Genomic DNA, 12977 nt, shown 5'->3' with positions numbered 1-12977 from the left:
TTCACAGCAACATTCCATCAGGAGTTGGATAAATACTTGAAAAGAACTTTCCGCAGGACCCTGGGGAATGAGTGGGTTGGGATCAGTGGGCACCACTTTCAAAGAGCTAGCACAGAAAATGGGCTGAATGGATTCCTTCTGCACTGACACTGAGTTTCCCAGATGTTTTGCCCAATCATGTGATTTCCTTTCAGTTCATCAAACAGAGACATACCAAGATGTGAAGACGTACCTCGCCTTCCTCGTTCTGGCTGTGGTGCTGGCAGTTCTCGCTGTCACTGGAGGCATTTTGCTCATCAGACGCAGAGCTTTGGGAAGCCACCAGTCCCGTATGTGTGCCTAAAGCATTCAGTCTGATCCGGTTGTTGCGTGCAGTTAGTAAACTGTAAAGGGCTGGGACTGATTGTCAAAGAGCTGGTCATTGTGCTGTTGGCAACACTGTAGGATTCTCAGCTCTGAGGCTAATGTCAGTGAGACTTTATACTCTATTTCACAGCCCCACCCGCAGCAGCTGAAGACCAAACACCAGCAGCAGATTATGAAAATGTTTCCAAGGCAAGGGAGATCCCGGTGAGTTCTGATTGTTTCTCGCATAAGTAGAGGTGCTGAGATCGCTTCAGTGGTGTGTTCTTGGCTTCTTCCACCAGGGATGTTCCCCACTGGCACCGCAGATCAGTGAATATTTCAGCAATGTCTTTATGATTTGCAGTTGTATGTGGTGTATGTGTCCCTGGACATAGAACACAGCCCATAGGACAGCACAGCCCAGGGACAGGCCCTTCGGCCCACTGGGTCTGTGCCGACCATGAAGCCAAATGAACCTAATCCCTGCACATAATCCATATCCCTCTGTGATCATCCGTCTGCCTAAATGCCTCTTAAATGCCGCTGTAGTACCTGCATCCACCACCAGCCCTGGCAGCCCGTTCCAGGCACCCACCCCCTCTGTGTAAAAAATCTTCCACACACATCTACTTAAACTTCCCCCCCTCTCATCTTAAAACCAGTGTTGACAATGTTCAGACCAATGTAACTGTTGGATTGTGTCCTATTGCAGACTTCAGCAGATCCAAACGCCACCTACATGGTAAGAAAGGTCACACTTAGAACACTGAAACATTTCCCAGAGCCTGGGTTGCCCAGCAGCTGTTACCACCATTTCTGTGTTTTCTACTAGGCTTTGCAACAACCCACTCAGTCCACCTACGGTCATCTCCAAGGTACGTTGCAGTAACCTCTGACAAGGGTGTGGCTAAACCATGTGATGTTGTCAACTGCTATAGAAGTGGTGAGATTGTTGGGAAGCCTTCAGACAGGAACAACCAGTGGGCAATGAGCCCAGTGTGGTAATGGGTCAGTGGGAGCTCAGTTGGACGATGGGTTGGATCAGGGTGTGAATTCCCACCTTTCACTGAGTCAGATCACTCAGCCATACACACATGTCCTTGCAATCCTGCTCAGACTGAGCATCCAAACGACACAATACAATTCATTTTGTAATTCATTATCCCCCATTGGTTTCAAGGTTGAGCAAATATTGTCCCTGACTTTTCCAACAAGAGCTGTTCCGTGCAGTTGGAAGATAATGATCGAGGCAAAGCTCCCATTCGCCGTCCAAGTCCTCTCCTGGACCCACCAGTGACTGGTCACGATGATTTCAGGGACAGGACACCCGCCCCGAGCAATCACTCAGTGTAGTCTCCACTTGAACTACTGCCGAGATGAGGCAGGGCTACATTTTCTCAGCAATTATCACAATTGGATTGTGGTGCCTTCAGTTCAGAAGGTGGAGGTTTCCATCCTTCAGTTCAAGTTTACTGCCATGGGCAGACACACCCAGGGCATAAGTGCCGTGAAGATTCATTTATTGCAGCAACAGCAGCTCAGTACGTCACGGACAGGACAAACGTAACTTAACATCAACTTAAATTAACATCGATACATAACTTCCACCTGCGCAAAGGTAAACAACAAAATAAACATAATGACACCAGTGCAAGTTGAGGGAAACACAGTCCGAGGTGGTGTTGGGGTTTTCAGGTGGGTTCAAGAACCTGGTGGCAGTGGGGAAGAAGCTGTTGTTGAACCTTGAAGTGTGGGGTCTTCGGGCTCCTTTACCTCCTGCCCGATGGCAGCATCGAGAAGAGGGCACGGCCCGGATGGTGGGGGTCCCTGGTGATGGATGTCTCCTTCCTGAGACATCGCCTCTTGTCGATGTCCTCGATGGTGGGGAGAGCTGTCCCCTTGATGGAACTGGCTGTCCCACTGCGCTCTGTAGCCTCTTGTGTTCCGGTACATTGGAGTTCCCATACCAGGCTGTGATGCAACCAGGTGTGATCTAACTGAAGTGCTTCCAATGTTAATGTGGTTCGTTCTGCTGGACTGAGAGAAGCCAGTTGGTCTGGTGGGGAATCCAGAACGTGGGGCTGCAACATCACTGGAGCCCAGCTGTTCCGGAGACAGTCCTGTGGCAGTGGGGATGTGCAACCCTCTCCCTAGACAACTGGAAATTCCCAAACTGAGCCGGCTCGACGTTTGCCGGCTTTGGACAGAGATGGGTGATTGGAGTTAAGAGAGGTCACCGTCTGATCAAGTGACAGAACAGAGTGGAGGGGCCGAGTGGTCTGCTCTCCCTATCCACTTTGTCTCCCCTTTGCACAAAGTGTTCACGGCCCCAGGTGTGGGCCCAGTGCCATAACACCAGCGTTAAGTGTCACTGATGGAGCCCCACCATCCATGGCTGCTTCTGCCCTCAGTCCCCTGTATCCAGCAGCAGCCTGGCACAGTGGTCAGGACCAGCCGTGTTGACTAGTTCATTGTCCCTGGACACACATCCAGGCTCAGGATCAGCAGAGGTCACTCAGCCCTGAGAGCTGACCTCTCCGTGGCCCAGACACTCAGCGGAACCTCTCGGGCAGTATCTGACACTGATCTGAATTCTCCCGTTCTTCACTGGCTCACTTCACACCACTGTGCCTGTTGTAATTTTGTTTCAGGCCATAAACAAACATCTGACAGCTGAACCGCAGCGGGACTCGGGCTGTGTGGTGTGGCCTCGGCTGGGTGAAGGAACCCTGGATGGAATTCTCCACAGACAGACTCATCGGACATGTAACAGTTTAAGGCCCAGAGATTAGATTCATTTTATGTGTGAGACAAAAAGAATTTTATCAGAACAACATTTGGGAGATTTGCCTCAGGAGATACCTAATGTCCTGATTGGTCGGGGGGGGTGGGGATGGTGTGGGGTGTGGTGGGACAAGAACAGGGGTGTGAGAGGTGATCAGATCCCAGTTGTTAGAACGTGGAACATAGAACAATACAGCACTGGACAGGCCATTCGGCCCACAATGTTGTGCTGATCTTAATGCCAATTTATACTAAATGTCCTCCTCCTGTGTATCATCCACATCCCTCCATTCCCTTCATATTCATGGGTCTGTCTAAAAGCCTGTTAAACTCCACCAAACTGCCTGCTTTCACTACTACCCCGGTCACCCATTCCAGGCACCCACCACCCTCTGCGTAAAAAAAAAAAAGCCTGTCACTCACGATGCCTTTAAAATTCCCCCTCTAACCTTAAACGCATGTCCTCTGGTGTTTGATGTTTCTCCCCTGGGGTGAGACCCTGACTATTTTCCCTTTCTACAGTGTGCCTCTCATAATTTTAAGAACCTCTAACAGGTCTCCCCTCAGCCTCCGACACTCTGGGGAGAACAATTCAAGTTTGTCCAACCTCTCCTTATAACTCATACCCACTAATCCAGGCAGCATCCTGGTGAACCTCTTCTGCACCCTCTCCAACACCTCCACATCCTTCCAATAACGGGGCGACCAGAACTGCACACAATGCTCCAAGTGCAGTCTGACTGAAGTTTTGTACTGTTCAGGGGTGATGTCGTCACACAACAGCCAGTGGGTGTGTGGACCTCCTGACAGTGATTTGTAAACCACAGTGTGGTTCCCTATTCATGTGGTTCCTCAGCCACAAGGCTGCTGTGAGCTTGACAACCTGTGGTACTTGCACACCTCCTGACTGTGTACTTCATAACCTCGCAGGGGGCCTGTCTGTGGTGGTCTCTCCAAGGTCTTTCCTGTGATTGTATCCCACCCCACCACCAGCCCACCCATCCATGGACCTCCACACCTTCTGCTGCCCTTTGAAGTTCCCCCTCCTCACCCTTCTCCACAACAATCCCCCATTCATAAAAAGTGCAGGGCAAGTGACATCACAGGGAAGCTGTCAGATCATCAGTCAGGAAAGATGATCAGATGTAGAGACTTTGCAATGATTGTTTAAAATTCCTCAATTTATTTTTCTGCTTTAAAATATTGCATTGACTGTTTAAACTATTTAGCTGCTTTGGTGTAGAAATTGAAAGCTTTAAGAAGTTTGCAGCTTAAACTGTGAGGCCAAGTTTGGAAGATAAGGAGAGAACTGTCGGAGCAGCAAATTAATAACAAGCGATCTGAAAGGGAACACAGAAGCAATGCAAGATTCTGTAGGTCAGGGTTGGACGGCTGAGACCTATTGCCTGAAATTGCTTTGTCGGGTGGGAATGTTGGGAGGCTTCATTTGTCCCTCTGAAAGGGCAGGAATTTGGAAAGTGCTTGTCAATCTTAAGCTGGGACTCAGCTGTAGAGGAAGCAATGACATGGTGAAGGATTGCGGCCTAGAATGGGTTTCTGGCACAGGGAAACTGGAATGCGGTGGCCCCAGGGGATCCCACGGTGAGGGAGACAGTCAGACAGTCCCACAGCCTGCAGAGTTTGAGTGCCACATGTCACTGTGGTGAGGCCGTGATGCAGAGTGTTCTGTGAACTTTACCTAATGATGTGATGTTTTAAATAGAATGCTTAAACACATGAGGATGGGATGGTAGTGTAGTGGTTAGCATAACACTACTACAGCACCAGCAAGCCGGGTTCAATTCCCACCCATGTCTGTAAGGCAGTTGTATGTTCTCCCCGTGTATGTGTCAGATTCCTCCGGGTGCTCCAGTTTCCTCCCACATTCCAAAGACGTACAGGTTAGGAGCTGTGGGCGTGCTATGTTGGTGCCGGAAGCGTGGCGACACTTGCGGGCTGCCCCCAGCATATTCAAAATCAGTAACGCAAAAAGACGCATTTCACTGTATGTTTCGATGTACATGTGACCGATAAATAAATATCTAATATCTATCTACCTTAATGTCATCACTGATATGGAGAATTGTTTTAAAGATTATTAAAAGCTCAACAAAAGGTGTTACTTCAGTCTTAATGCGGAGTGTTGTCAAGAAGGAAAGCAGTTAAATCAAAAGTGATGCTGACTGTATTGAAATTGATGAGACGGTGCTAATTTTGAAAGAAACAAGATAACTGGACAGAACATTAAATAAACCTCCAACAATGGAAATGTCTCTTCCCTGAAAGTGGCATCAGGTAGACAGGCTGGTGAAGAAGGCGTTTGTCACGCTGGCCCATTGTGATCTGCTCTGTGATGAGAAGGAATATTGGAGATGGCATTGAGAGCCTTGAGTCTGTTCACCAGGAGCACAGCCCAAGTATCTGGTGGGAGGAGTGCCTCACTTCACAAATTACCCATCCACATCGCCATGAAACACCTCCTGCCGCAGGTGTGCAGAGTCAGCACATCCCACAAGTGGCCTCATCAGTCACCTCGGAACACCCACAGCTGAGGTGAAGACAAGTTTCCAAGCTTGAGGCTTCCTAGGAAGGAGCAGGTCCCATCTGAGCTTGTTCCAATTTGGGACGACTAGTTTCAGATTCACTCTTGACTCTGATTCTGAGCTGACTTGCTTTTGAGGATATTGACTCTCCCTTCAGGTAATGTGTAGGACCCAACATAAGGCAATAGGAGGAGGCCACTCTGCTCCTCAAACTGCCCCACTACTCAAATGATCACGGATGATCTACCCCAGGCCTCATCTGCTCTTTTGTGCCAGTTCCCCACAGCTCTCAATTCTCTGATCTTTCAACAATGTCTCTGCTTTCTCTTTAACTACCCCAGTGATCCAGCCTCCGCAACCTCCGTGGTACAGAGGTTCACCACCCTCTGCCAGAAGTTCCTAAACACCTCAGTTTTAAATGTCCACGCCCTAATCTTATATCTCAGACCTATCATCTGAGATTCTCCCACTCATGAAAACATCTTGCCCACTACCTTGCCATGCCCGCTTGGGAACTAATAGACTCACCAACATTCCTTCTATCTTAATGTAATGCTTTACAGCGCCAGCAATCCTGGATTCAATTCCGGCCGCTGTCTGTAAGGAGTTTGTACGTTCTCCCTGTGGGTGTATGGGTTCCCTCTGGGTGCTCCCACATTCCAAAGACGTACAGGTTAGGAAGTTGTGGGCATGCTATGTTGGCGCCAGAAGCGTGGCGGCACTTGCGGGCTGCCCCCAGGACACTCTATGCAAAAAGATGCATTTCACTGTGTGTTTCGATGTACATTTGAGTAATAAAGATACCTCATCTCTCCAGTTACTTCAGTGATGTCCCTAACCTGGAAGAGCGGCTTTGCTTTGTCTATATAGGTGTTAAATGCTTCCCACGTTTGGTCACAGACCGAGAACCCAATATACCTTCTTATCATTTACAGCACTTGCTGATCTTACCTTAGTTTCGAGGAAAGTCCTCAGTTTTGCTCGGTATGGCTTCCGCATCCTGTCCTCAACACCAGTGTAGGGTTTTCTGTTCCATGGAGTTGAGCATCACTGTTTCTCGTTTACTCACCCAAGAAAAAGAACTGGACTGATTTTCTCGATGAACAAAGAGCGTTATTATGTCGTCAACTCCGCTCCACTAAGTTCAAAAGTTATTGAAAAGGGATCGATATCATATGAAAATATTGAATGAATGGGCTCCAAACTTCCTCAAATTTAAGCGAAGAATCCAAAGCACCACTCCTAATTTTTTCTAAGTTTAAACGTGATATAGTTTGAGAAAACCATTGAAACGTAGTGGGAGGTATTGGATCCTTCCATTTAAACAAAATGGGTCGCTTGGCCATTAATGTGACAAAGGCGATCATACAACAAGCAGCAGCAGATAAGTGGCCAGATTCCATCAGTGGTAGCCCAAAAATTGCAGTGACTGTGTGAGGTTGTAAATCAGTATTCAATACAGATGAAATAATGTTAAAAATGTCCTTCCAAATTTTTTCCAATAGAGGGCAGGACCACAACATATGTGTCAGGGAGGCCACTTTCGACTTACATCTGTCACATCTAGGATTTATATCTTGATAAAAACGGGCTAGCTTGTCCTTTGACATATGGGTCCTGTGAACCACCTTAAATTGTATCAAAGAGTGTCTGGCACACGTTCAAGATGTACTAACTAATTGAAGAATTTTCGTCCATGCCTCTGTGGGTAAAAGTATCTGAAGTTCTCTTTCCCATTAATTCTTCATTTTATCAAGTGTCTCTGGACATATTTTCATAATTAGATCATAAATTATTGCTGTCAAGCCCTTCTGATAGGGATAAAAACCTAAAAGTATTTCCGTAATTTCAATTTTATATGGAGTTGGAAAAGAAGGCATAGTAACTTTTAAAAAATTTCTAATTTGTAAGTATCGAAAAAAGTGTGATCTAGGCAAATTGTATTTATTAGACAACTGTTCAAAAGATAAGAAACAGTTATCAATGAATAAATCGTGGAAACATGTTATTCCCTTCATTTTCCATAAAGAAAAAGCTGAGTCGATTCTGGATGGTTGAAAGAAAAAATTAGATTGAATGAGGCTTGATAAGTTAAAGTTATTCAATCCAAAGAATTTATGGAACTGAAACCATATTCGTATTGTATGTTTAACTATCGGGTTAATCATTTGTTTACTCAATATAGTAAGTGCAAAAGGGATTGAGGCTCCTAAAATAGCAGCAATTGAAAATTCTTGCAGTGATTCATACTCAAGGTATACCCATTTGCGACGTTGAATTACATCTAAATCTTGTGCCCAAAAAATTAAATATCTGATATCAGTTGCCCAGTAATATAATCTAAAGTTAGGCAAAGCCATTCCACTGTCCTGTTTTAATTCTTGTAAATATTTCTACTTAACCTTGGGTTTTCATTCTGCCATATATATGAAAGAATTTTGGAATCAACAGTGGCAAAACAAGATTTCGGGATGAAAGTTGGAATCGCCTGAAATAGATATAGAAATTTTGGTAAAATATTCATCTTAACCGCATTAATTCGGCCTATCAATGATAGGGATAATGAGGATCATTTTGTAAATAATTGTTTAACGTGATCAATGAAAGGTAGCAGGTTGATTTTAAACAGGTCCTTATGCTTCTTGGTAATTTTAACAGCCAAATACGTAAAATGGTCTGTTACTAATCTAAATGGTAATTGCATATAAATTGGGGTTTGCATATTTAACTGAAAGAGTTCACTCTTAATAAGATTTAATCTATAGCCAGAAAAAACACTAAACTGAGCAAGCAGTGATAATGCTGCTGGGATGGATTCCTCCGGGTTAGAAATATAAAGTAACAAGTCATCTGCAGATAGAGATACCTTATGAATCCCCTGTCCACGAGTGATACCAAATATGTCAGAAGAATCCCGAAGGGCAATTGCCAAAGATTCCAAAGCAGTATCAAATAATAAAGGACTTTGAGGGCAACCCTGTCTAGTAGCTTGAAAAAGCCTGAACAAAGGATATTTCCGATTATTAGTAAGTATTGATGCCACAGGCGTGTGATAAATCAATTCGATCACAGATGTAAAATTGGGAGTAAAATTAAATTTCCTTGTGTATTAAATAAATATTCCCATTCGACTCTATCAAATGCCTTTTCAGTCACCTTTGACTCTTTTGCCAATGACCCTCTATCTGTGAAAGAAACAAACAAATCTGGTAGCTCTGGGATTTGTGTGCGGACCACTTCCCGTTCAACACAACTAACAAACTTCTGGAGGAACTCAATGGGTCGAGCAGCATCTGTGGAGGTAAAGGGATAGTTAACGTTTTGGGTCAAGACCTTCGCTTATGATGCATGCAGGGTCTCGACCTGAAACGTTTGTAAAGTTTTCAACAAGATTAGCTGGCCATCACACAACCTTCTAACACACGTACGATGGGCTGAATGGCCTTTGTCTATGGCCCATGGTGCTGTGTTCCTGAAGGTACAGTGACTGTCTGACCAATCCATCCTTGTGTTAGTGCTCAGTCCCTCCATCCCGACGGACAGTGTCACACCAACAGCTGGGTCGTTTGGCTGCTTTCCCTCTCTCCTTGTCTCTTGAGATTTTCCAGTCCAAAAGATTCTAACTGAAGAATTATGGGGAATTATGCAACTCCCATGGCAGAATCTCTGGAGATTTCTTCTCGTTATTTTCCCTTTAAACAATATTCCTCTCTTTGTCATGTTGAGAATCAGCACATTTTACACCAGCACACAAGCCACCCCAGGTGGATGGTGCTGGACTCACGAGTTGTTGACTGAAATGGAGTCACCTTCCAGAAGTGGAGACCTCATCGTACAGCCTGTTTACTCTTCAGACTGTGGATATTCTCTGTGGGACCCAGTGAGATGAAACCAGTATATCATGGTTCCTTACATTAAAATACTCCGCATTCTTTATCTGATCTTACTGCTGGATTTTGCTGTGTGTTCGAGGGTTGTTTTCACCCTGTGTTACAACAGTGACTGCACTTCAAAGTACTTTCAGATCCTACTCATTGGCTCTTCCTCTTAAATCCCTTCCTCCTCTGCTTTCCCCCCTTTTAACTCCACTCTTCAGTAATATTTGATGCTCTATTCTGACACGGTGAATTGCCCAAAGGTTAAAGGCCATGTTCTCTGTATCAGTCCCGAAGGAGGGGCTGCACCCGAACGGTCCATTTCTCTGCATAGATGCTGCCTGACCCGCCGAGTTCCTGCAGCGCTCCGTGTGTTGCTGCGCTGGGAGACGTGTGCCTGTGTCATGTAGCCCCACTCCCACCACAGTTGTTCCATCATTCCACACCACCATGGAGGGAGGATGCACTGGTGCACTGACGGTGAGTGTGCCTGGGCCTGCTGACCCATGCAGAGCCTCACTGGCCAATAGTACAAGGGAGCTGGTATCAACATCACAGTGGTTAGCGCCGATATTCCACTGGATGCTCCAGTTTGACTTTTGTTGGCCTTTACCTTGGTTAACTAACTTAGGTTTGAGAAATGACCACGCGAATCTTAATTAATTCAAAACTCTCACTTTAGAACATAGAACATAGAAAAACTACAGCACAATTCAGGCCCTTCAGCCCACAAAGCTGTGCCGAACATGTCCCTACCCTAGAAATTACTAGGCTTACCCAAGCCTAATATTTTACTCAGCTCCATATACCGATCTAACAGCCTGTTGAAAGACCCCATCATATCAGCCTCCACCACTGTTTCCGGTAGCCCGTTCCATGCACTCACCACTCTGAGTAAAAAACTTACCCCTGACATCTCCTCTATATCTACTCCCCAGCACCTTAAACCTATGTCCTCTTGTGGCCACCATTTCAGCCCTGGGGAAAAGCCTCTGAATATCTACCCGATCAATACCTCTCATCATCTTATACACCTCTATCAGATTCCCCCCCCCCCCCCAAGGAGAAAAGGCCGAGTTCCCTCAACCTGCTTTCATAAGGCATGCTCCAAATTCCAGACATCGTCCTTGTAAATCTCCTCTGCACCCTCTCTATGGCTCCACATCTTTCCTGTAGTGAGGCGACCAGAACTGAGCACAGTACTCCAAGTGGGGTCTCACCAGGGACCTATATAGCTGCAACAATACCTCACGGCTCCTAAATTCAATTCCCCGATTGATGAAAGACAAAACATCATATGCCTTCTTAACCACAGAGTCAACCTGCACCGCCGCTTTGAGCGTCCTGTGGACCCCGAGATCCCTCTGATCCTCCACACTGCCAAGAGTCCTACCATTAATACTATATTCCGCCAACATATTTGACCTACCAAAATGAACCACTTCACACTTATCTGGGTTGAACTGCATCTGCCACTTGTCAGCCCAACTCTGCATCCTACCTTGTCCCTCTGTCACCTCTGACAGCTCTCCAAACTATCCACAACACCCCCAACCTTCGTGTCATCCGCAAACTTACTAAACCACCCCTCCACTTCCTCATCCAGGTCGTTTATAAAAATCACAAAGAGTATGGGTCCCAGTACAGATCCCTGAGGTACACCACTGGTCACCGACCTCCACTCAGAATACGACCCTTCAACAACCACTCTTTGCCTTCTGTGGGCCAGCCAGTTCTGGATCCACACTGCAATGTCCCCTTGGATTCCGTGTCTCCTCACCTTCTCCATAAGCCTCGCATAGGGTACCTTATCAACTGCCTTGCTGAAATCCATATACACTACATCTGCTGCTCTCCCTTCATCGATGTGCTTAGTCACATCCTCAAAAAATTCAATCAGGCTCGTAAGGCAGGACCTGCCCTTAACAAAGCCATGCTGACTATTCCTAATCATATTATACCTCTCCAAATGTTCATAAATCCTGCCCCTCAGGATCTTCTCCATCAGCTTACCAACCACTGAGGTAAGACTCACCGGTCTATAATTTCCTGGGCTATCCCTACTCCCCTTCTTGAATAAGGGAACAACATCCGCAACCCTCCAATCTTCCAGAACCTCTCCCGTCTCCATGGACGACGCAAAGATCATCGTCGGAAGCTCTGCGATCTCCTCCCTCGCCTCCCACAGCAACCTGGGGTAATCTCATCCAGTCTGGGCGACTTATCTAACTTGATGCTTTCCAAAAGTTTCAGCACCACCTCTTTACTAGTATCTACATGCTCAAGCTTTTCAGCCCGTTGCAAGTCCCCACTACAATCCCCCAGATCTTTTTCCGTGGTGAATACTGATGTAAAGTATTCATTAAGTACCTCTGATATTTCTTCCCGATCCATACACACTTTCCCACTGCTGCACTTGATAGGCCCTATCCTTTGGCATTTCATCCTCTTACTCTTCACATACTTGTAGAATGCCTTGGGGTTTTCCTTAATCCTGCCCGCCAAGGCCTTCTCATGTCCCCTTCTGGCTCTCCTAATCTCCTTTCTAAGTTCCTTCCTTTTAGCCTTGTACTCCTCCAGATCTCTAACATTACCTCGCTCTCTGTACCTTTTGTGTGCTTTTCTTTTCCTTTTGACTACCCCAGTGATTTAGAACATAGAACGTTACAGCACAGTACAGGCTCTTCGGCCCACGATGTTGTGCCGACATTTTATCCTGCTCTGAGATCTATCTACCCTTCCCTCCCACATAGCCCCCCATTTCTCTATCATTCATGTATCTAAGAGTCTCTTAGATGTCCCTAATGTATCTGTCTCCATCACCTCTGCCGGCAGTGCGTTCCATGCACCCACCACTCTCTGTGCAAAAAACTTACCCCGACATCCCCCTTATATCTTCCTCCAATCACCTTAAAATTATGTCCCCTCGTGTTAGCCATTGTCGCCCTGGGAAAAAGTCTCTGACTGTCCCTGAGGTTGAAAAACCTAATGTTCCATCACATCCTCTTTCCTCACGTCAACGTGCCCGAGCGTATCAGCCTGTCGTACACCATCCTCACAAGTGTCAAGGTCTCTCTTTTTGGTGAATATTGAAGCAAAGTATCCATTAAAGACCTCCCCAACCTCTTCCGACTCCAGGCACATGTTTCCTCTTTTATCCCTGACCGGTCCCACCCTCACTCTAGTCATCCTCCTGTTCTTCACATACGTGTAGAACACCTTGGGGTTTTCCTTGATTCTACTCACCTGGGCCTTCTCATTTAAGCAGTTATCTCTCCCACTCTCAGAGTGTAGCAGACTGAGGGGTGATCTTATAGAGGTGTATAAAATCATGAGGTGCAGAGATAGGGTGAATGCACTCAGTCTTTTTCCCAGGGTTGGGGAATCAAGAACTGGAGGGCACAGGTTTAAGGTGAGGGGAAAGATTTAA

The 12977-nt window shown here is 46.2% G+C and overlaps 1 protein-coding gene across 2 annotated transcripts in view; it reads left to right on the top strand.

The window, feature by feature from the left end:
* The window catches only part of LOC127568682 (junctional adhesion molecule-like), a 35060-nt gene extending 29585 nt beyond the window's left edge, over nucleotides 1-5475 (top strand). Inside the window, exons 5-9 of one of the 2 annotated variants that reach the window (XM_052012711.1) lie at nucleotides 195-329; nucleotides 497-570; nucleotides 1058-1087; nucleotides 1178-1220; nucleotides 2997-5474. In XM_052012711.1, coding sequence (XP_051868671.1) covers nucleotides 195-329; nucleotides 497-570; nucleotides 1058-1087; nucleotides 1178-1220; nucleotides 2997-3022 — 308 coding nt within the window. In that variant the 3' untranslated portion in view covers nucleotides 3023-5474. Of the gene's footprint in view, nucleotides 1-194; nucleotides 330-496; nucleotides 571-1057; nucleotides 1088-1177; nucleotides 1221-2996 lie in introns of both variants that reach the window. The other variant, XM_052012712.1, reaches the window with a different exon arrangement.
* The last annotated feature ends 7502 nt before the right edge of the window (nucleotides 5476-12977 follow it).

The sequence above is a fragment of the Pristis pectinata genome, chromosome 3 (assembly GCF_009764475.1).
Source record: "Pristis pectinata isolate sPriPec2 chromosome 3, sPriPec2.1.pri, whole genome shotgun sequence".
Classification (NCBI taxonomy): Eukaryota; Metazoa; Chordata; class Chondrichthyes; order Rhinopristiformes; family Pristidae; genus Pristis; species Pristis pectinata.
The sequence above is the reverse complement of the archived record's forward strand: the minus strand, read 5'-3'. Positions and strand labels throughout refer to the sequence as shown.